Raw genomic sequence first — 22323 nt, 5'->3', positions numbered from 1 at the left:
CAAGGCTTTCATAAGGCTTTTGTACATTACCCTGTTTGGTGAGGTCTGCTCTGCTCACGAGGTCTGTATGCAGTCTGGTTCAGCCTTCTTTCTTGTTCCTGTTTTAGGGTTATTTGTATTAATTAAGTATATTTTTATACTATTTGTGATTTTGGGAAGAGTTCTCCATCTCACCTCTCATGCCACCATCTTCAATCTTTCTTCCATTTTGAGGCACTTTTATTTGTATGTTTTCTTCTAGGACATCATAGTTTCATATCTTGCATTTATGTCTTTAATCCAATTTGAGTTAGTTTTTGTGAGTGGGGTATAAAATAGGGTCAAGTTTCATTCTTTTATATATGAATATCCACTTATCCAAATACCATGTATTGAAAGGATTGCCTTTTCTCTATTGAGTGTTTGTGGCTCCCTTGTCAAATATTAGTTGACTGTATATACTTGGATTTATTTTTGGCCCCTCGCTTATGTTCCATTGGTCTCTTTGTTTTTATGTTAGTACCATACTGTTTTGATGGCTATAGCTTTATAGCATATCTTAAAACCAGGAAGTATGATACCTCCTGATTTGTTCTTGTTTATCAGGATATTTTTTTGACTACTTGGTGTCTTCTGTGTTTCCATATACAATTTAGGAGTGTTTTTTTCTATTTCTGTAAAAAATACCATTGGAATCTTGATAGGGATTACAAGGAGTCTATAGGTGACTTTGGTATTACTGACATTTTCAGTATTCCAACTTATGAACACAGGATATCTTTCCACTTATTTGTGTCTTTGATTCCTTTAATCAATGTCTGTAGGTAAAGATCTTTCACGTTCTTAAATTTATTCCTGAGTATTTTATTGTTTTTGAAGCTAGTGTAAATGGGATCGTGTTGTGTATATCTTTTTCAGAAAATTCATTGTTAATGTGTAGAAATGCTAATTAATTTTTACATGTTAATTTTGTATCCTGCAACTTTACTAAATTCATTGATTTGATCTAACATTTTTTGGTTGATTTTTTATGTATAATCACGTCATCTGTAAATAGAGACAACTTTTCTTCTTCCTTTCTAATTCTGATCCACTTTTTTCTAGGAAATTTTTTTCAAACTTTCATGGCACTTAGTGTGTGCCATGCAATTCCAGGTATTCCAGCCCTGAATTTGCCATCAGTTATGTGGACAGGGTATTTTCATTAAAATTTCCATTAACTGTATTTTTTTTTTTCATTTTAAGCCAGTGAGCAATTTATAGATTCATTAACTTTTTACTACACTTGTGAAGCCAAGAAGAGGAGAATAAAGGAAATGAAATATTTGGCCTGCAGTATTTCACTACAAGTTGTTGGCCCTTAAATATGGAGGACAAAAAAGCTGGATAATTAGGGCTATTCTGGGGAAGCATTAGAAAGGGCAGGGACCTTCCAGAAGGATCTAGAACTAGGATATCCTGGCAAGGAACACCACTTCTTTCATCCCCCTCCCACCCCAATAGCTGGTCCATCCTATTGCTTGTAGCTGCTGATTATTTTTACACCAGATGGCTGTCCACTCTCTGATGATACACCACATCTGGGCAAACTCCAACTGTGCCTCTGAACATATTTCTGAATATTGTTGTATAATCTAACAACTCCTTACTGAGCTTTGATTTCATTTCCCTTTGGGAAGTTAGATATGGCAGCATGGCTGAGCGCATGGGTTTTTGGAGCCAGAAAAGTGTGAGTTCAAATACCTGCTTTGTTGTTTATTGGCTTTGTGATTTTAGGCAAGTGACTTCACTTCTCTGAGCCTCAGTTTATCTATAAAATCACAATAGTATAGGAACTCCAGGAAGGCCCAGAAAAGTGGCAGTAATATTCTTCACAGCATATTCAGTGGTGAGGATAAAATGAGATCGTTCACTAAGGATGCCTGACTTACATTCATGTTTCAGACTGTGCCATGTGGCTGGACTGCTTATCTCTGAACATTCTTACTTGGATTCAGTTCCCTGCAACAGCAAGTCAGTTCATCTCTGAGGACCTCAGTTACCCGAGTTGTAAAGTAGATGAACGAATCCCCAGTTAATGAGGATGTTGGATGAGTTCAGACATATTTAATGAGCCTTTTAGAGTTGCTGACACATCGTAGTATCCCAGTACACACTAGTAGTTATATGGTTAATATGGTTGCAACTCCATACAATATAAAAACTTCATTCTCAGGGTCTACTAAATTAAAAAGGCAATAAATAGGCTTAAAGATTACTTTCCCTAAGAGTCTCTTAGAGAAAAATCTCCGAGCTTAAAGGTTCTCTCCAGGTCATCTTGTTCGGTTCCCAGGTGGAGTTTGAATGCCCTGGGTCCTGAACTTCCCAATGGATGGGTGTGTCCCTGGGCTCAGCCACCACATACAGTCAGGTGGCTGCATCCTCGAGGATAGACTATAAGAGGATAGACTATAAATGTGTGTCTTTGGAGGCACAGGTCTTCACTGTGGAAAAGGATGGCATCCTAGCAAGTCACCTTGTCTGATAACTGCCTTCATGTGATGTGCAACATATGTAAAGTATAGTGAGCTTTTCCTCAAAAGTAGTAAAAAAGAAAGCTAAGCAAGGAGGGAAAAATACCATCCATTTTTGAGGCATCTAGGGCAAGTGCTTTTAGGGGCTCTGTATATGTGCATGTTTATTTGTTTATATAAAGTTTATATAGAGAGTGTTGATTCTGTTGTCATTTCACTTTAGTAGACAAGTTATTTTTCATGTAGCTCTTCATTCATGAGCATCCATTCTCATGGCTTTGGAAGTAGACATTTGTTTACAGTGTTGTGCAGATAGGTTATTCCCCGGGTTTTATTATGGACGTGTTGGTGCATGAATCTTCTTCCTTCTTTTGTACAGTAGTCACAGAATTTGCTCCCCAAAGTGGACTACTAGGTCAAAGGTTATAAGAGTTGGTTACATAGTGGTGACAGTGCCAGTTAAAATTAGAGAAGGGTGGCAGTGAGTGTGACAGCTGAGGGCTCACAGCTGCTTTGGAGATTCTTACAGAGGGAAGCCCATTTGGGAGCATTGACATGGCAGCATGCTGTCTTCTCATCCTGTCTCAGGAGGATTGGTAGCTGCTGATTTGTTTTATTTGCCCAAAGACTTTAGGCCAAACCATGAGCTGGAATGATTGATCTAAAACACATACTGTGTGCCCAACACCATTGCAGAGCTCCACACTGGGCCTGACAAGGGAGCCATAAGGCTGACGCTTACAAAAGGGACTTTCAGACTGCACTCAAACGCATATGACCTTGCCCATGTTACTTCCTCTCTAGGCCTCTATCTTCCCTCTGTGTATTGACCTTCCAGCTCAAAGACTGTGCATTGATGAGAAAGTACTCGTGGAGTACTTTCTGTATTTGTGTACTGAAGGTGTTCTCTACAAAGTCAATCAGTAAGGGAGACTCTAGCCTAGTTGTAAAAGTGTTGGTGATTGCCTGGTACAGGGTAGGTCAGTGCTTTGGGTAGACTTCTGAGAATCGTACAGTGTCGTCAAATACCAACTCTTAACCCTTAAGTTATTTGACTTCCTATAATTTCCCAGTTTTAATTAAATGTAGGCATTTTCTTTACTCTGCTGCTTTGGCTGTGAAGTTTGCTAACTATTGATACTGTGGCGGGTTGACTATTTGAAATGAGTTTTACGGTGATGAAGAAATTATGATGATGCTAAGACATTGGGAGCTGTTACTCACGTAGCACTTAGTCTGGGCCAAGCACTGTTCTAAGTGCCTTACATTTATTAACTCTTTTATCACTTGATGATTTCATTAAATCAATTCATTTCTTGAAAGAGAAGCAAGACATGGTTGGAGTCTTAGAAAGGGAGACTGGAGCCGGGAGAGGGAAGGAACTTGGTATTTATCTTGGAAGAAGACACAGGTTTGAATCTCAGGCCTACAAGCAGCCAGTGAGTGACTTAGGGCAAAATCACTTAACTTCGACTCCCTCCTCTCTGAAGTGGAAATCATGACTCCTGCCTAGTAAAGAATTGAATGAAGTAATGGATATAAAAATCCTGTCAGCCACTATTTAAGTGTGGGGCATTTGATAGAATGTGTTATTCTTACCTCACCCCAGGCTTAGCTTCTAGGAACCTGGGTCATCTTCCCCTTTAAGGTTGCTGTGTAGACGCTTTCTGTGTGCTAGGCATTGGCAAATCCAGAAGGCGCATCCCTGGCCCAGGGAAGATGTATGCTCCAGCTGCGAAGACAGGTCATAAAAAGATGACTGAGTGTACCAGCTGGTTGATCAATACTATTTGAATGGCCCAGGCAATAAGTGCTTTAAGAAAACAGGAGGGAGGTCAGCCCTGTGGCCTGGGGGAATAGAGGGTTCCGTGAAGGGAAGGGCCCTTTCTTTCTTTGAAGAATGTAGTTTGAAACCGAGCGTTTAGCTGTAGCCAGGACAAAGAGGTTCACAGGGTTGAGTCTGTGCCCTGTGGGACAGGAGCACTATTGTCTTTTATTCTTTCATGATATGGTTCAAAAAAACACCACAAAGTTCCCAGGTGGGTCTGGAGTGGTGGCCCTGAAGGTGGAAAGTTCTGGAGCCCCAGGAGCATTTCCTTCTCCTACAGTCCAGCGGTCACCAGACATCAGTGCCACAGAACCTCCACTCCTGATCCCCAGGGACATAGTGCCCTACATCTGGTCAGGAGATGCTTCTAGAGTGCCCGCTGGGTGCTTGGGTCTTCTGAGTGATGGGTTGGGGACAACTAGCCTTCTACATTATGTACTTTCTGTCAGTAGTAGGTTCTCAGCAAAGGCTGGAAGCCAAAATATGCCAAAAGGCCATCCAGGTGTTCCACATGTTGGGAGACTGGGTACTGGGATGGCCATGCTTCTGTTTCTCAGACTTTCAGGGTCCTTTCAGCTCCAAACTGTGAGTCTACTGGGTGTGGAGAAGATGACCCTGTTCAAGAGAAGACAGAGGACAGTCCTTGCCTATGAGGAAGATAAAATCTGTACAGGGAAGCTGGACTCAGGTGGACACTTTGGTGAGCTGTGCAGGGCACTGCCATCAATAATCCCTCCAGGAGTTCCCTGATCTGAGCAGATCAGCAGTTGGTTTGACCTGAGTTCCATCCCTTTCTCTCCCTTGCTGTGCTCTGTATTGCAAGGAACTATGTCTCCCGGGTGCTACTGCTCTCTGGATATTTAATAGTTTAGCCAGACGGTGCACAGCAAGGAGAATGGAAGGTGAACAGAAGGGAAAATCCCAGGGTATTTCTCCCCACTCATTCTCTGCCTCTTGCAGTATTTTCAGTGTAGTGCCATCCACTCCCATTGGGCAGCCCTTGCTGGACAGCCCCAACTTCTGGTAACACCATTTCTTCCCTTGCTTTCTCCAGTCCTAGAGATGGTAGCAACAGCTCCCTCATATACTAACCCTCGGTTGCCTTTCTGTCTCCCATTAGACTTCTCAGCCCATTCATCATCCATGTACTAAAATCCTTGTATTGCCACCATTTAAAGACCTACAGTGGCTTCTGTTTTTCTGGTCCAGACCCTGTAGGGCATACCACCCACATCAGGCCCCTTAGAGCATTTGGCTGGTTCTACCCAGAATAATCCCATGGAAGCCATTCTAAGGTCAGGCCTGCCCTAATGAATTCAGGGCACCAGATTTTTTTTCCCTCCGCAAAGAAAATAGAATTGTAGAGTAATTTCAAAATAGTCTGGTTGTCTAGATTTCTCAGCAGGCATTCCTTGGGATGTGTAGAATTACAATCTTTCTTCTCGTCACGAGCCTCGCGTTTTGTAGGAAAATGGGTGAGTCCCTTTCCAACTATGAGAAGAACTATTTTGATTTTTTAAAAAATTCATGCAGTCATTCTCCCCCTCCCCCTATTTGCCTGGGTTGTTGATCTTGTGATGTATTTATAGAGATTGTGGTTGGCTGACCAGGAGTTATTTTGCAATTGGAATTTGTAAGATTTCTACTTTGAGCATGTGTTCCAGACGTTTCTCTCTTTAAAAAGGAAAAAAAAGAAAAGTTTCTTAGCACATCTAGTTTGCCCTTCTGTAATTACTTCTCTTTCACAGCCAAAGTAAGCCCTTGTGTTTTCTGCATAGTTGTCTTCTGTGTGTATTTCTTTTTGTCTCAGATTTTCTCCCTCCTTTGGTGTCCCTTTACCCTAAATTTTAAAAGACCATGGCTCCTCCTTCATATAGGAATGTTTTTGCAAATCAGAATGTAGAGAGAGGGTGCTTTGAGGGTCAGGAGACCTTGGTTTCTCTATAAAAGGAGGGTGTTGGACTAGATTAGAAAGGGCAAGCATGTGACCACCCCCAGCTTGACTGTGCTGACTGCAGGCATCAGTCATCAATCATAGCCCTCTTCCTACCTGAGCTCTGATGTGGCCCCAGAATCCTTCTCAACACATTTCTCCAGGCAGCCACTACTAACTGATTGAATTAGAACTGAAAATAAACCTGTTTGCCATTCTTAAACTAGATGATTTCCTGAACTCCATTCCCCACCATGTTCTTGAGGTATTGGCAGTACAGTTCCTTTTTATTTTAAACCAATTGACTTTTCTTAAGGCCCTTCTGTATACAACGCAGCCCCGGGTGCTGTGGAGCCACAGAGGAGCTTTAAAAAGCCAGCCAGGCTTGTGGAACTTGGAGTTTGGTTGAGAGCAAGGCTGCAAAGAGCGGTGGTGTTCCCAGGTGTGCTCGGGCAGGCCCTTGGTGCTCAAGGAGGTTGGCCCTGGGGTCAGGGAAGGCTTCCTGGAGCAGGACCTGGGTTCTAGCTCATGAGTGCCCTGCAGTCTAGGCAGCGGGATGCATGAGCAAAAACAGAAACAACAGTACCAGCAAGTTTCAGAACTAGGAGGGTCCTCAGAACCCATCTAGTCAAAGCTGTCCAGTTTATAGCTGGGGAAACTGAGGCTCAGAGGAAAACAGGGACTTGCCCACATTTTAATAAAGAATAATTATATAGCTAAAGTGTAATTTTAATAAGTGACTTATCATTTATATAGCATTTACTATGTGCCAGGCATTGTTTTCAGAGCTTTACATGTATTAACTGAATTAGTCCTAAGTAACCCTGAGAGTTAAATAGTGTTTATTTTCCCCCATTTGACAGATGAGGAAACTGAGTCTCAGAGGGTTATATGACTTACCAGTGTCACATGGCACATAAGTGATGGAGTCAGGGTTTGAACCCGGCCCATCTGGCTCTAGATTCTACTGGAAGCTACTGTGCCAAGGAAATCCTGCTGGAGGGATCAGGATATGGCTGGGTTTTTGTTTGCTTTTAACATGTTAATTTTACCCATACTATCTGTGTGATCGTAATGACATCATCCAGATCCGTGGCTCGTGTAGTTATTGTTAGCTCTGAGCATTTCAGGCTTCCTACCTGTGTGTTGTGTGGGGATTTTCCCCTCTGTTTGACATCAGGGGAAACAGGCTGAGAGTGATGTCACTCCAGCCTGGTCACTGAGCTGCTTCGCAGGCCAGTTGGAAGTTGGACCCAAGGCTGTCTGACCGCAGGTGCCAGAGTTGGAAGGTTTCTGCAAGACCATCAAGCCAGCAGCCTCACTGGACAGGTGGGCAGGCAGTGGGCAGAGCAAGGGGTCTCCTGGCGTGGAGGACTGCGGCTCTTCCCTGGGACTGTCCCGGTACACCAGCATCTCTGTGGCCCTGTTACAGGAGGCAGTCTCAAGCCCTTTCCTTTGATCCCCTTGAAGTGGTTTGAGGAACAGCCTTTTCCCCTTACTGCTTTACTGAAAACACCTAAGGGTGTGACTCTTAAATACCCTGCCCCCCAGTTCTGGGTTCAGTAATTTAGAACTTGCAACCCTCTATATTTACAATAGGTTTTCCCCCATAAAGGAAAAAAATTTTTCTCTTTTTACCCCCCTCCCCCAATTTCCTGCTGATCTGAAGCGAATATTTATCACGTATTTAATGAGTAATCTGAGTCTTGGCTTGGTGAGGCTGTACCAGGACATGGTTTATGGCCCATCTGGTTTTAACTCACTCCAGGCGGTTTTCCCTAGAGTTTTCTGTAAAATCATGAACCTGGAGAGAGAATTTTTGTGGAATCCAGTCACATGACTCACTCTTTTGTAAATTGAGAGATTAACTGTGTAACTGTGAAGAACTGAGACGCATTTCTTTCTTGTTTTTTTTTTTTGTCAAAGAAAACAAACAGCAGCAATTATGCACCCAGAGGAGCGTGTCCACTTTAAACGTGGGGAAAACCACTTGCCAAGGTCACCTCACTGGGCCTTGGAAGCAGCATGGCAGAGGGTTTGAAAATATGGACTTGGAATACGAGCATCTGGCTTGGAGACCTGGCTGAACCTCTTCCCAGCTGGTGCCTGCACCCTGCAAGCTTTTGGGTCCCCTCCCACACAGGGGGACTGGAGAGGGTCCCTACTGCCTAGGGTGATTGGGGAGATTAAATGAGATGGTACACACAATGCCCAAGCCTAGAGCGGGCATACAGGAGGTACTCAGTAGATGCTGGCTGCTCCAGGATTGCCAGTTTATCCCCATTTGAGGTCCTTTAGGCAGAATTAATAATACAGGCTGACACTCTGGATGTGAAGGCCCTGCTCTAAGCGTGTGACTGATGTGACTGATTAGCTCGCTCAGTCTGCACAGCAGCCTGTGAGGTGGGCACTAGCATTGCTACCATTGTCCAGAGGAAGGAACTGAACTGAGGCCCTAAGAGGTCCATCACGTGCCCAAGGTTCCATCATGCAAGTGGCAGGGCTTGTGCCCTGACTCCCAGTGACACAGCCCCTCCTGCTGGTGTCCTTCCTGGGTTCATCTTGGAGCCTGAGGGCTTTTTGACTGCTGATCATGGGTAGGGAGACCAGGCCTCACCTTGCCTTAACTCAGGCCTCAGCTGACCCTCCCTGGGGACTGGACTGGCATCAGCCCACTAACTGGTCTTAATGCCCCCATGTGGCACCCCCCAGCATCCCATTTGCAGACAGAATTCCAACTGTGTTTCTCTCCTGCCTACAGTTTCTCTGCAACTCTCCTATAAATGTAAAATGATTTCAGTATAAAAAGTTTAAAAAACAAAACCAGTAACCTTACTGGGTCTGATTCAGGGAACAACCTGACACTTTTTTAGGTCCACATGTGAACTGTGGTAGCATCTGTCACCTTGGGATGAGAACGACCTTGTGGTCTGGAGGTGGTCCTGCCTGGCAGCCCAGAGAGGCTGCTGCTCCTCCCCTCGGGGGCCAGGATGTCGCCCATCTCCTGAGGCCCGTGAGTCAGGCTCCGGGTGTGTATAGTCAGATCCATCTTTTACTTCTGTCCCTCCCAGGTGCCCAGGATCTGTGCGTAAAGGAGACCAGGCCCTTCTGCACATAGTTGAAGACTCAGAGGTGTTCTTCAACAGCTGCAGACGTTTATTTATTTATTTTTAAAGCTGTCATTTATTGAGCAGACATTGTGTGCCGGGTCCACCCTGAGTGCTGTCCACACGCTGTCTCAGGCCATACTTGTCATGCTGCATAGCTCTCAGTCCTCGTCTGTGCTGAGAGCTCTTCTGTGCTGCTGCTTCCAAACCATCCTGTCTTCCCTGGAAGGTGACGGTGGCCACCGTGTCGGGTTCCTTGTCTCTGTATTGCAGCCAACAGTTGCCTTCCTGAGTGGCCTCTAGGCCTTGGAGTAAAGCCAGAGCTCCTTAGGCTGGTTTAACTCTTCAGTAATTATGAGCTGTTGATAGTGACGACAGAGCCAGTAATGACAAGACGGTGATGGTGATGATGGTAGTGATGTCGGTATTAGGTTCCTGCCGCACTCGGCCAGGAACCAAGAGGGCGCGCAAGAACCTCTCAGCACCTACAAACTCATGAAGCAGACAGGGTCTGTGCTACTTCCATTCCTAGGAAGCCTGATTGACTCCTTGACACTTGACCTCAGACAGCAAGGCCTGAGGAGCAGAAGGGCATCATCACCAAAAGGAGCAAAGAAATGGGTCATTTCCTGCGGGTTTCCCATGTAGTTGGATACTTGGCCATTTGATGATGGTGCCTCTGGCCTCTGGCCTGGGGTCTGGTTGGGAGCTACCTGTGTGAGCCTGGGCCTGTCGGTGGGCTAATTCCTTCCTCCAGAGGTGGAGGTCCTCAGAGAAGGTTCAGTGACTAGGCTTCCCAGCCAAGCAAGATGACACCCTTTTCCTCACTTCCTGCCACTCAACTGTGATAGGTTCATTTGAGACTAGATTTTACACTTCCCCCATGGAGTGGGACATGCACCCTGTTTCAACATCCCTCCCTCAGGGAAGTTCTTCCTGACTCTTCAGTCTCATTGGATCCTGTTGTCAAAGATGCTCATGGAACCAAGGGCTTTCTCTTCAAAGCCCATATCTCAGTTGGTAATTATAAATCGATAGTGTAAGTAATTAAGTAATCACTGCATGTCTTCCCCACTGTTCTTATTGCTGTTGTAGCCATAGTACCTACCCTGGTGCCTAACACATAGTAGGCACTTAATAGGTAGTATTTAGGTGAATGAATACGGAACTATATCTAATTCATCTTAATATCAACTCCCAAGGCTTTGCTCAGAATCACACATATGGTATGAACTCTATAAATGTCTACTGAAAAACGGCATGACCCTTCTGAGTTCTGGTTCTCTTAACCCAGAATCTTCTCTGGCAGCCTCCACCCACCCCTCAAGCTTGGAATCCTGAACAGTCAGTGGCTTTGAGTAACCATGTTCATTTGGGAAAGCAAATACAAAATTAAAAACCAGGCACCCCATTCTAGAAACGTATCGCTGAGTGTGACCTGAGAAGCAAGGTCTAATTAGGAAATTTCTAATATATTTGGTTTCTTGGGAATGGAATCTCTATAACTTGCAGAGCTATTTTTCAGTGTTGACACAGTCACTCTTAATAGGTGTTTTTTCAGGAACACCAGGTAGATAAAAGCCAGGACTGCCATATGCTTAAGTTGGGGTGGGTGGTTAGATAGGAAACAGTCCACCTGCATTGTTAGTTCTAAAGTTTGAAGGGCCAAATCTGTAGAGGAAATGCCCATCGACTTGGGTGAGAAGACATATGTGAGCCCTGGCCTTGCCATTGACTAGCTAGCTGTGTGACCTTGGGAAAGTCACTTGGTGTCTCTGGATGTTTGGTTAATTCTTGGTCAGAGGAAGGTAGTTAAACTGCAGTGTCTTCTTTGTAGGATCATTGGGAGGATTGGATGCAGTGTAGTGAGCTATATATGCAATTTAATGCTGTGCCAGTGATTAATATCTTCGTGTATCAGAGAGACTCAATTCCACTTTTCTTGGTGCTAAGGCCCCAAATTTTTAGAATCCTCCCTGACTCTTTCATACCTCACATTCAGTTCACCAGCAAGTCCTGTTGGGTCTGTGTTCCAATATATTCAGAACCCAGTGCTTCCTCACCCTCTTGCTGCCAGTCCCAGCCACCTTTGCCTTGTGCCTGGGCTGCTGCGGTAACCTCCTCTCCGGCCTCCAGCCTGCTTCTACCCTTGCCCCATGGGCTATTCTCAGCACAGCAGCCAGAATGATCTTTTAAAAATGGAAGCCAAATTACGTCATCTGCCAAAACCTTCCAGGGCTCTGCAGAGTAAAAGCCAAGCCCTCAGTGGCCTCCACACCCCTGCGTGGCCTACCTTCCCTCTCCTTATCCTCACTCACTCTACCCCAGATGCCCTGATAAGCATGCCAGGCACTCTCCTGCCCTCAGTCTGTGCACTGGCTATTCCCTCTTTCCCAGACACCACAGGGCCTCACCTGCCATGGTTTGCCCAATGACACCTACTGCGATCACCTTATTTAAAATTGTAGCCCACAGCTCCTCCCTTGCCCTGCCATTCTGATTACCCCTCACCCTTCTCTTTTTCCCCCACAGAACTGACTACTTTCTAGAGAACAATATATTTTACTAATGTATTACCCTGAATGCTGCCGTCTCCCCCAGCACGAATGTAATCACTGTGAGGGCAGCTATATATTCCAACTGCGTAGAACAATGTTTGAGACATAGAAGGAGCTCAGTAAATACTCGTCGGATGAATGAATGATTTTCTCCTGATTTGAATCTTCTGCCTCAGTAATTGAGGACACACAGAAAATTCAGGCTAAATTTTGGGGATCCAATGGCTGTTGGAAAGGAAAGATATGTAAATGAGGCTGGAGTTGTTTTGGACCCACTTGTCCTCCTGTCCGCAGTAAATTGTAGGGGATATAGAATCATCTTCTGGGCAGATCCTGGCAGGTGCTTTGTACAGGTGCAGGGCCTCCTGCAGGCACCCAGGTCCGGGTGCATGGCTTCACTCGCCGCTGAGGCTGAGCCCCTTCCTACAAGAGGCAGTTATGTCAGTTGGTAATTTAAAGCAGAATTTTTTATACTCACACTACCGTACATTCATATGTATGAAGTACACAGATGTATTTTGGAGTAATGTGCATTTGATACTTGCGAATATAACATTCCCGTGAATTAGTAAGAAAGAATGTAAGACTACAAAGACCTTTGAGCTTGTTGAGAGTAGAGAGCAGCTGAGAAGGCAGGACCATTGGGGATTTGGAATTGCCTACCAGTGGATTTGAGGTTTTCCACCCAAAGCCCAGCACAGTAAGCTCTCAAAACTGTTGAACGAATGAAGCAGTGATTGATTATTGAAGATTGTTATTTTTCATCCAAATATAATTAACCATGCAGTTCATCATTCATCTAAGCAACCTCGTTACCAGTATTTCCCAAGAAAAACTAATTAAGGATTCAACCATATTTGGTTGAATTTTTGCTGAATATTTGCGATGTCTCAGACCCTAAGCTGGGTGCTGGAGACATAGCCATGTGTGGGATGTAGTCTTTTTGTCCAGGAGGAGCACACGGTCTGGGGTGATCGGCACTCCAGGACCGGTGGTCCCCGTCCCATAGAGTTAGTGGTGCTATTAGGAGTGTCGGGTGAACAATGAACAGGGACAAATCAAATCTGGTTGAGGGAGGGGGAGTCATTGAAGGCTCCAGAAAGGAAGCAATTTTTGAGTTGTGGGGTGGGGGCAAGATTCTAATTACACCACCACAGAAATGTGTGCCCCAGGACCATGAGCCTCAGTGGCACCTCAGCCTCCCTGAGCCTCTGGCTTGGTTCTCTTATCACAGAAAGGCATTTCATTCTTTGAGATCAGGCAGCCAGGACCCAAGGAGCTGTTTTCCTCCATTGTGCAAGCATGACAAATCATTAATTTTTGATTGATTTGCTTAGAATTATGGGCACCCCAGCATTCTTTCCGCCGCTGAACAGCTGTATAACAAATGAATATATCAGTGTGCACAAAAGATTGGAGATCTAAGGGAAGCAATTATATTGGCCACCCTCCCCCACCATCACCCCTTCCCAGGCAACGAAGGAAGGAAATTTTTACCAGAAATTCCTCAAGTGGCTTTAAAAAAAAAAAAAAGCTTTTTTGTAATTGAATTAAAGCTTTATCTCTTCATCTTTTGCAGCAGATTTCCAAACAGACACCAGTTCCCATGTGCTTAGGTTCCATCCATCCAGGAAGAAATCTTTAATAATGAAATTTCAACTCATAAATTAAAACCAAAATGAAAAAAAGAAAAAAAAAAGAGGAGCAAATTCTACCCCTCCTCTTTGCTTTTTTTTGGTTGCTGCTATTCCTTTAAGATTTTGGAATCGTACCAGTGCACTAAATGTGACCTCCATAACTTTTAAATTAAGAATTTATGCTGGCTTGAAATTTATGAAATATTTCAGCATGAAAGAAAGCCTTTTTCCCTCAGGAAAATTGAGCAATAAATCACAGTACTGTGGATTTACTGCCCTAGAGCCAGCGAGAGATAGGATTTTTTTTTTTTTTTGCTTCATTCTGAAAAAAAAAAAAATGTAATCATATAAGACAGCTTAGCTGCTATCCTCCCACTCTCTAGAATTTTTAATTTCAGCTGTTTCTGCTTGGATTTATTTCCAATATTCCTGCTCGGCTTTTCAATTTCCTCAGTTATTAAATTTTAATTCAGTGCATTAGCATTTAAATTAAAAAAGGGTTTATTTTATCGAAATCGTTGGCCAGCCCCCATCCCGTAGCACACGAATTGCCTGTTTCTGCCATTTGCACAAAATGTGAAATGCAGCTAATGTCTTACAACTTACATTTGCACAAATTTAGAAATAAAATTTCTGGGTTTGGAATAATATTTTCTTTCCAAGAAAATCCTTAATAAGGGAATGGAAAAGAACAACTTAACATTCATTTGGGAGGGAAGAGGAGGGTCGAATGAACCAAAAATAGCTGTGCCAGGTCCTAAGGAGAAGCTGGTGTGTAAGGAATGGATGTGGCTGGGAAAGGGGGCAGGTGCCTTTATGGAGAGCTGGGGGAGTTGGATACCTTAACCCCCACCTTTGTCAGAGTGAGAAGGAGGTCCCTCATGGGCCACTGTCCCCACCATTTTTCATTTGCCATAGAGGGCTTCAGTTAGGATTGGGTCAGTTCCCCAGAGAGTAACTGATGAAAGGATCAGGGAGATGATCTGATTTAATTTCCATGTCTCCCATCTTCATTTTCAACTATGAGAACCTCAGGTCCAAGGAAAGGAAAGAGCTTGCCCAAGGTACAAATTGAGACCCAGACAGAGCCAGGCAGAAACTTCATCTTCAGAAACACATGGTCCGGTGGTAATAGCAGCAGTTTTCATTACGTAAGTGGTTATGATACATACTTGACGTGTGCTTAGTACTTTACCTACATCACTGTATTTGACATCATTCTGACCGGCCCTTTGGAGAAGGCCTCAGGGCGGTGGGGTCTGAGGGATGCTCATTAGAGGCCAACTTGCAGCCCAGATCAGGTCCGAGAAAGGCTGGGAAGACCCGTGGTGGAATCCAGACTGGCTCTGCCACTTGTTCATCTGTGAAGCGATCTTGTGCAAGTCACAACATTTTTCTGTGCCTCAGTTTCCTGGACCCAATAAATATTGGTCTTTATAGCTGTATCTAGGGTTATTAATGATTGCTATTATTATTACAGTTGAACCCACACTAAGTACTTTTACTGGCATCACACTGTTCCCATGAGATGGGTCCTAGGATTAGCATATTGCCATTTTGCTGATGAGGGAACTGAGGCCTTGAGCGTGCAGGTGACTTACCTAGGATCATACAACTAGAAAATGGCAGAATCAGGATTCAAACTCCAGACCGTCTGACTCTAAACCCTGTGTTCTTGAATTTCAGGTCAAATTGAGAATGAGATCAGATTACACTGAGAAAGAGTGAGTTTGTGGTTTAGCTTGAATCATATGAAATTGTTGGTATTGGACCACTGGGCCTAGGAAAATAACTATGTCAGAGGTTCAGCTTAATTCAGAGAGTAGAGATTGCTATGAGGTATTTGTGAGGACACAGACAAAGCTGGCCTCGTGTCTTACGGATCTCTATAACTGAGAGTCATGCCCTCAGCACTGTGTTCTTCAACTGGGGCTGGGTGGACCTGAGAGGCTGTACCCTATGTGGGGTCTGGACTCAGCCCAAAGCTGGGATTGACAAGTGCTGTGAAACTGACACGTGCTGTCTTGGACATCTCTCACTGTGCCCTTTGTCCATCTGTACATCCTGCCCGTATCAACTTCCCACATCTGCCAATCAGCGGACTTATCACACCTGCCGAGGTAATGCTCCTCCCTCCAGCAGTTCTGGTTCCCCAGTTGCATTACCTGGACTTCTGCAAAATGTTTGGATAGCTACCTGCACATTTTTAGCATTTTGCCTTAGTTTTATTTAAAAAATGGGTAGAAAACAAAACTGAATGTTGCCATATGCGATTAGAAACTCAGGTGTCATAATAAAAAGGAAACCTAGGCGGAGGTGATTGGGAGTGCTGAAAAGAATCTGTTCCCCTGAGCAGCCACATGTTCCCTGCACTTGAGCTGGTCAACTCTGTTTGAAGTTGTGAAGGAAAAGGACAAAAAAAGGCAACTTTAGAAGTATGTCTGAAATGTTAGAAATACATGCACAGAGTTGAGTCTGAAAGGTGAGAAATCACTTGGGACTTAATTTTTTTAAGCTCTCTGGGTCTACCCCCTACCATTTCTGCCTCTTGTGTTATGAACATAAAACAACTACTTCTGGTCCACTTTACACACAAGTTTTGAGGAATGTAAAATGTTGGAAATAGGCTGTAATTGAGCCTGTTCTTTTGCTCCCAGTGAAATGATATGCAAACCATTTTCTGCTTTCTTGTTCCTTCCACTGAAATAATACAACAGCATCCCATTGATTTCTCCTTTCCAGACCTCACCTTTCTACCCCTAATTGTTCTTCATCTTTCCATTTCCTGGGTGTGGGCCCCAGGGGCCCACCCTATTTCCCAAATGGTTCTCCCAAATGTTGGCAGAAGATAAAATATTGCAGAGCAGAGGAAGGCGGGCACTGGAGTGACCCAGACCTGGGCTTGTAGCTGTGGAATGTTGGATAAATGACTTAAATTCCTTGTCTCTCATGGCCTCACCTGTAAAATGGGAACAATGTGTATGTGTGTTAGGGGAACTATCAAGAGAATTAAATGAGAAGCATTACGTGTCCATGCACAAGTGCCTAATGGGAAGTTAGCCAGGGGGCATGAGTCTGGATACCAAGGGCCCACATTGGAGGTTTGGGTGTAAGGCAAGAGGGAGTGGTGAGGACTGTAGAGAACCAGGTGTGTCAGCTCTAGCTGACTGTGTGTTGGTCTCAGAAGCTGAAGTCTGACCCTTTGGGGGGTGAAATCCCTTTGCTTTTACATGTATACTGTTCGAATCGAAGTCTGTCATCTGGTTTTTCCAGTTTGCAACTTCCTGTAAGCACTCACCAGAAGGTAACTGCTATTGCTTTTATTTTAAATCTGCAAATCCTTCCTCTGCAATCCTGAAATTTGAACACAAAGATTTTTTTGTAACTGATGAGGTGGCAGTACTAGACCTGGAGGGAGAAGAGGCTAGTTGCCATCTTCATTTGTCTCGCACAGGGCCCACTGCCTAACTTTCACTGAAGAAATATCAATGTGCTTGAGTACTGGGGCTCTGCAGACCCTGTAGGGTTGTTTCAAAATAGAGAACACATGTGCGACACTACCTTTCTAAAACTGGAAGGATTCTGAATTTGGAAACACATGTGTGCCACAGTTTTACACCCGCAGCCTTCTAACTACAATTACTATTAATAAGTGTTTTCATACAGCCAGGAAATGCATCTTCACCCAGTGGTGCTCAAGAAACTAGACGCTGCTTCCATGACTTCAGCCTCCTGTAGCTTCTGCATAGAGGTCCCCTCAGGTGTCTCCCTGACAACTTAGGGAACCGAGATATTTGTCATTCAGCCCTCATGAGATGTCAAGCAACAAGTTCCTCACCCAGGGCCTCCGTCTCTGCATCTGAACCAGAACTTCGTGATTTCTGAAAATTTCATTTGGTCAGCCTTACCTCCCACTGCCCCCCATCCCCAAATAAAAGAGGTTAAGAACTGCACACCGTTGCCTCTCCCTGCTTGTAGGGGCAGGGCACAGACTATTTTAACACAATAGGATTCTCCCCCTCTGGTTGGTAGGAATAAATCTGCAGCTGCCATTTTATTGGAAATCCCAGCTGAAGATAAAAATGGTGCAATTCAATCCCAGACTTAGCTGGTTACTGACTTTTCACCAAGTCCCCAGGGCTCTGTGGTTACTGGGTTTGTGTTGGCAATGGGTGCTCAGCTGGATTCAAAGGGCCAAGCCAATTGGTGAGGGTGGGGCTGGGAATGTCCTGACTCCTTCCTACCACTGGGGACAGATTTTTCCATCCTGGGAGAATGGAGCAGGGGCCCAGGGCCTGCTCCCGTCTCTGTCTGAGGGCCGTGGGTAGAGTCTGTGTCTGCCCCCTGCTGATGTGGGTGTTTTGGGTTTCTCTTGCAGGCTGACGGAGCCAGTGCGGCTGGAAGGAAGAGCACGGCGAACAGGTACACCCCTCCCCTGGCCCCAGTCGCACCCTTCCTGATCCCTGGTCTCATGACTGACCACCACCTCTCTCTGGTCCTCACCTTCCGCCCTAAAGGATGCATGCATGGTCCGGGCCCTCAGCCTTTTCCGAGAAGTACCCGTTCCTCCCGGGAGGAGGTACAGTTGTGGACAGCCCCTTCCAGCCCTCCTGGTGCCCTCTCTGAGCCCCTCTGACTGGTCCGAGGATGACTTACTCTTTAACTGGCCTTGGGGCACTTGAGCTGGAGGGGACCGAGAGGTGGAGCACAAGATGGCCAGAAGGACTGGGCTTGAATTCTACCTTGGCTGCTGAGTTGTGAACTCTAGGGCAGCCAGTCCCATCTAGTCTAGAATTCATTGGCCCAGCCTGGGCCCTGTGCTTGTCCCCCTGCACCAGTCACCGCAGAGCAGGCCACACCAGGGGTCTGTCCTCACCCTTGCAGCTGGCGGGAGATGGGGGAGTGGTGGTGCCTGAAGGAAAGCTGGGCTGCCATTGCCAGAGCAGGTGAGGAGAGCCGCAGCGGATGGGTACCAGCAGTGGCTCAGGCAGGCACTGGGCAGGGGGCACTGCTGCTCCTTTGATTGCTGTTCCCTTGATCCGCGCAGAGTGGGAGTGGCCTCATGACCTTATCTGGGGCACTGGAGGCAGGAAGAAGGCAAGGGACAGACGAGAGATGGAACGGGCTCTAGGATTACCTACCGGAGTTGGGGGTCAGATGGCCAAGGCCAAGCTGAGGAGTTTGCCCTCTGGCCCCTGGAACACTGGTTCTTCAAAATGTTAATAGATTCTTGTGGGAAGATGAGTTTGAAGGACAGTGGGTTAAACATAGTCAACAGATTTCTTGGCTGTGGGACTTTGCAGAGCCTTTTAGGTGAGAGGGAGAGAGACAGAGAGAGGAGAATGCCTGTCATGTTTCTCAAACTTACTTAACCATGGAACCCTTTCATAGAAATTTAGCCAGTGGTGGAGGTGGGAGTGGATGGATATTTCTTGGAACACAGTTTGGGAAACCACAGGGAGCCATTGTCATTCTTTGAGAAGAGTAACATGTTCACCTCTGTGTTTCTGGGATATCACCCTGGCAGAGTAATTTAGAGAGGCAGGTGGAATAGAGGCAACGACACCAGGCTGGAGGTCACTGTGACCCATGTAACCCCGTATGGCCTGGCTCCCACCTACCTCCCTAATCTTTTCGTATATTAGTGTCGGTTTCTCTCAGTCTTTTTTAGCTACCCCGACCTTCTCTCTATTTATCTAACATTCTAAAACAGGGGTCGGCCGGCTTTACCTTCATAGGGCCAAAGAGTAAATGCTTCATGCTTTGCAGGCCATAGGTCTCCTTGGCAAGTCCTCTGCTCTGCCAGCGTAACTCAGAAGGGCCGTAGGAAATGCACAAAGGGGTATAGAGCGCCGATACCTGGCCTAAGCTGACTCCTGCCTGAGAGCCTTTGCAACTGCTGTTCCCTTTGCCTGGAATGCTCTTTCTCTGATCTGCCCACAATTAGTGAGGCCCTTTCATCCTTTGGGTCCTGATCCTACCTCCCATCAGAGAAGCCTTCCTTGGACTCCTTCAGGGGCCTGTGGCCTGTGCCTCTTGTAGCCTTTTTATGCTCTTTAATGACTCCACTTATTTATGTACTTTTCTGTGCCTCTCACCGCAGAGTGCCAACTTCATAGGCAGGGATTGTGTCTGCCTTGATCACTGCTGGAGGTCTGGCCTCTAGCAGGTGCTCAGTCAATGTTTATGGGATAGATGCACTGAATGGGGTAGGAGAAGATGTGGAGATGACATGGGAGCTGGGAATGTAGGCTGGAATGGAGGGGTGCACTGCTGGGCCTGGGACTGTGAATGTTGGCAGTGACCCACGTGGCCAGCGGCTGTCTGATACCTTGTATTTCTCTTCTGGGCCCCTGGTAGTGGGATTCTATGTGAGAACAGTGTATGAGGCTCTGGCCTATGTGACAGTGGGAGTCCTTTAACTGACAGGGCCTGGAAGTACTTCCCAGATCAGAATGTCAGGTCTGGAAGGGGCCTTGAGCTGTGTCTAGTCCCTCCCTCCCACTGGACACATGGGGAGGAAAGGCCCTGCTCAGGGTCCTGTGATGAGTGGGGGGCCTTGAGCCTGTCACAGCCAGGTGCTTTCTCTACTCAGTAATGCTGTGCTCAAGTGAGGGTCTAGCCAGCCCCCACCACTGACCTCTTTGTTTATTGAGCATCTACTATGTTAGGCCCAGTGCTGTGTATTATGGACTCAGATGGATTTGATGTTAATAAATTTACCCAACAGACAGTTGGGTGTTTGCTGGGTCTGTAGCCTTGAACAGAGACAAAGCTCTGTCTTCTCATGACTCCTCCCCACTTTCTAATGCATGAATCTCTCCCATACCAGATCAGAAGACAACAGACAGGTTTCCCTGCAGAAGTAGTGGCAGCCTGAAGATCTTCTTACTAGCTCCTGGCTGCAGTCAGGGTTGAGAGTGCTGAGATAGATTAGTGATGCCTGTCCCAGTCAGGGGATGGGAAGGATGGCATATGTGCTATCCGTTTGCTCTCCCTGACTAGCCTAGGCCTGCATATACTCAGTGATGGATGGATCCTCGTCGTATCACCACAGTGCCAGAATATAAACCAGGAAGAGCCAGCTTAGATCTTAGGGCCATGTGTGACTTCAGGTATAAAGAAGAAATTTCTAAAAACAGTGACTACTGTTTGGTTAGCACTTACATGTCAGGCTCTGAGCTGATTTACATATAATAATTTATTATGTATTCATATAATCTTTATAATTTCCTGTGAGGGAGATACTCTAATGGTTCCCACTTTATAGATGATGAAGCTGAGGTGCAGAGAGGCTTAGGGGCCTCAGGCTGCCCAGTTAGGACTGAGCAGTAGAGCCTGGATGCCTTCCCAGGGCTGAATCCTCTGGTGTGTACACGTCAACACTGTGCCTTCTCACTCTGGTAGGAAGTGATCAGTGTTAGAGGAGCCTGAGTGTGGTCAGGGGCCGTGCCACCGGCTGGGCTAGTCAAGGAGGCAGAGACTTCGAAGGAGCTCGCAAGGAAGTTTATATTGACCCTGTGATTAAAGTTCATAGGGCATCTTTGAGAGACCAAAGCAATATTATTGTATAACAATCCAACATGTAGTCTGAGGAATTAATTCTGCATTGATGTCAAGAGAACATTAGGTAGGCCTTAGCTGATGCCACTGGTGAATTTGAGTCCTGGCCTTGGGTTAGATTGGCCAGGTGGGGTTTAGACTTGTAAACATTCAGACTCACTTAGTTCCTGTTTGAGATGGAGAAACAAAAGCCTGAGGCTCGCTGAAGTTAGTCAGGCTGTACGGCCCTGGTCTGGATGACCTGGAAGGACCCCCACCCTCTGCGGTGGGCCTCCGCTCCCAGCTCCCAGCTCCCAGCTGTGCCGCGGCACACAGTATTATTACACCAGGGTCTGTTTTCATCCCAGGCCTGCCTTTTGGCCTGGAACACCTAATTTTGTGACTTCTCCAGAGGCCCTCTGGCTAAACCCCAAAACCAACAGTGTGGGCTGCTAAAGAATTAGTGTTAAATTGAGGGGCGCACAAGGAGAAAGTGGTGTTCCTGATCCTAAGAAACTGAGTGTGGTTTGGTTTATTTCCCTGTAACCCAACCTGGGTCAATTTTATAAGACCAGTGATCCCAGCCCTTGAGGTTAATGCTGACCTGGTGTGCAGGTTACAAACCACGCAGCATAACCGCAGCCAAACCTCATGTATTCTAAGAGGCATGGCGGCTGTGGAAAATTCTTCAGGAAATGCAGTTTTTATAGTCAAGTAAACATACCTTAGACTTACTGTAATGAAGAATTATACTTTTTTTTTTTGTCAGTTGAAGGTTTTTTCCAGATCTGGAAGGACTCTATAGATAATCTAGTCCAATCCTCTCCTTTTGGAGATTAGGAAACCAGAGATAGAAGAGGCTAAGGGACTCTTTTGTTCACTGTGTATACCAATTGCCTAATGAATGAGTGATGAGGACCTTGTAGACAGGGAGCTAGGGCGTGGGGGAGGAGACGATAAAACCATTCATTCATTCCACAAATATTCATTGAGTGCGTACTAAGTGCCAGGCTCTGATGTAGGTGCTGGAAATATGATGGAGAACAAAACAGACAGAAATCCCTGGCCTTGTGGAGCTGATGTCTTGTGAGAGTGGAAGCAATGTAATAAATACATAAAATATATGGTATGTCACATGGTAAAAAGCACTGGAGAAGCAGGGAGGGGGATTGGGAGAGCCAGATGGAGGATTCCATCACCAAGAAGGTAACATCTGAACAAGGCTC

The 22323-nt window shown here is 45.6% G+C and overlaps 1 protein-coding gene across 8 annotated transcripts in view; it reads left to right on the top strand.

The window, feature by feature from the left end:
• Positions 1–22323, top strand: part of ZNF618 (zinc finger protein 618) — a 115483-nt gene that overhangs the window by 15812 nt on the left and 77348 nt on the right. For 2 of the 8 annotated variants that reach the window (XM_073225783.1, XM_073225780.1), the window contains exons 1-2: positions 14373–14706; positions 17934–17977. In XM_073225783.1, coding sequence (XP_073081884.1) covers positions 14578–14706; positions 17934–17977 — 173 coding nt within the window. In that variant the 5' untranslated portion in view covers positions 14373–14577. Of the gene's footprint in view, positions 1–14372; positions 14707–17933; positions 17978–22323 lie in introns of those variants that run through there. The other 6 variants (XM_073225773.1, XM_073225770.1, XM_073225776.1 and 3 more) reach the window with 5 other exon arrangements.

The sequence above is a fragment of the Manis javanica genome, chromosome 2 (genome assembly GCF_040802235.1).
Source record: "Manis javanica isolate MJ-LG chromosome 2, MJ_LKY, whole genome shotgun sequence".
NCBI classification, from domain to species: Eukaryota; Metazoa; Chordata; class Mammalia; order Pholidota; family Manidae; genus Manis; species Manis javanica.
The sequence above is the reverse complement of the archived record's forward strand: the minus strand, read 5'-3'. Positions and strand labels throughout refer to the sequence as shown.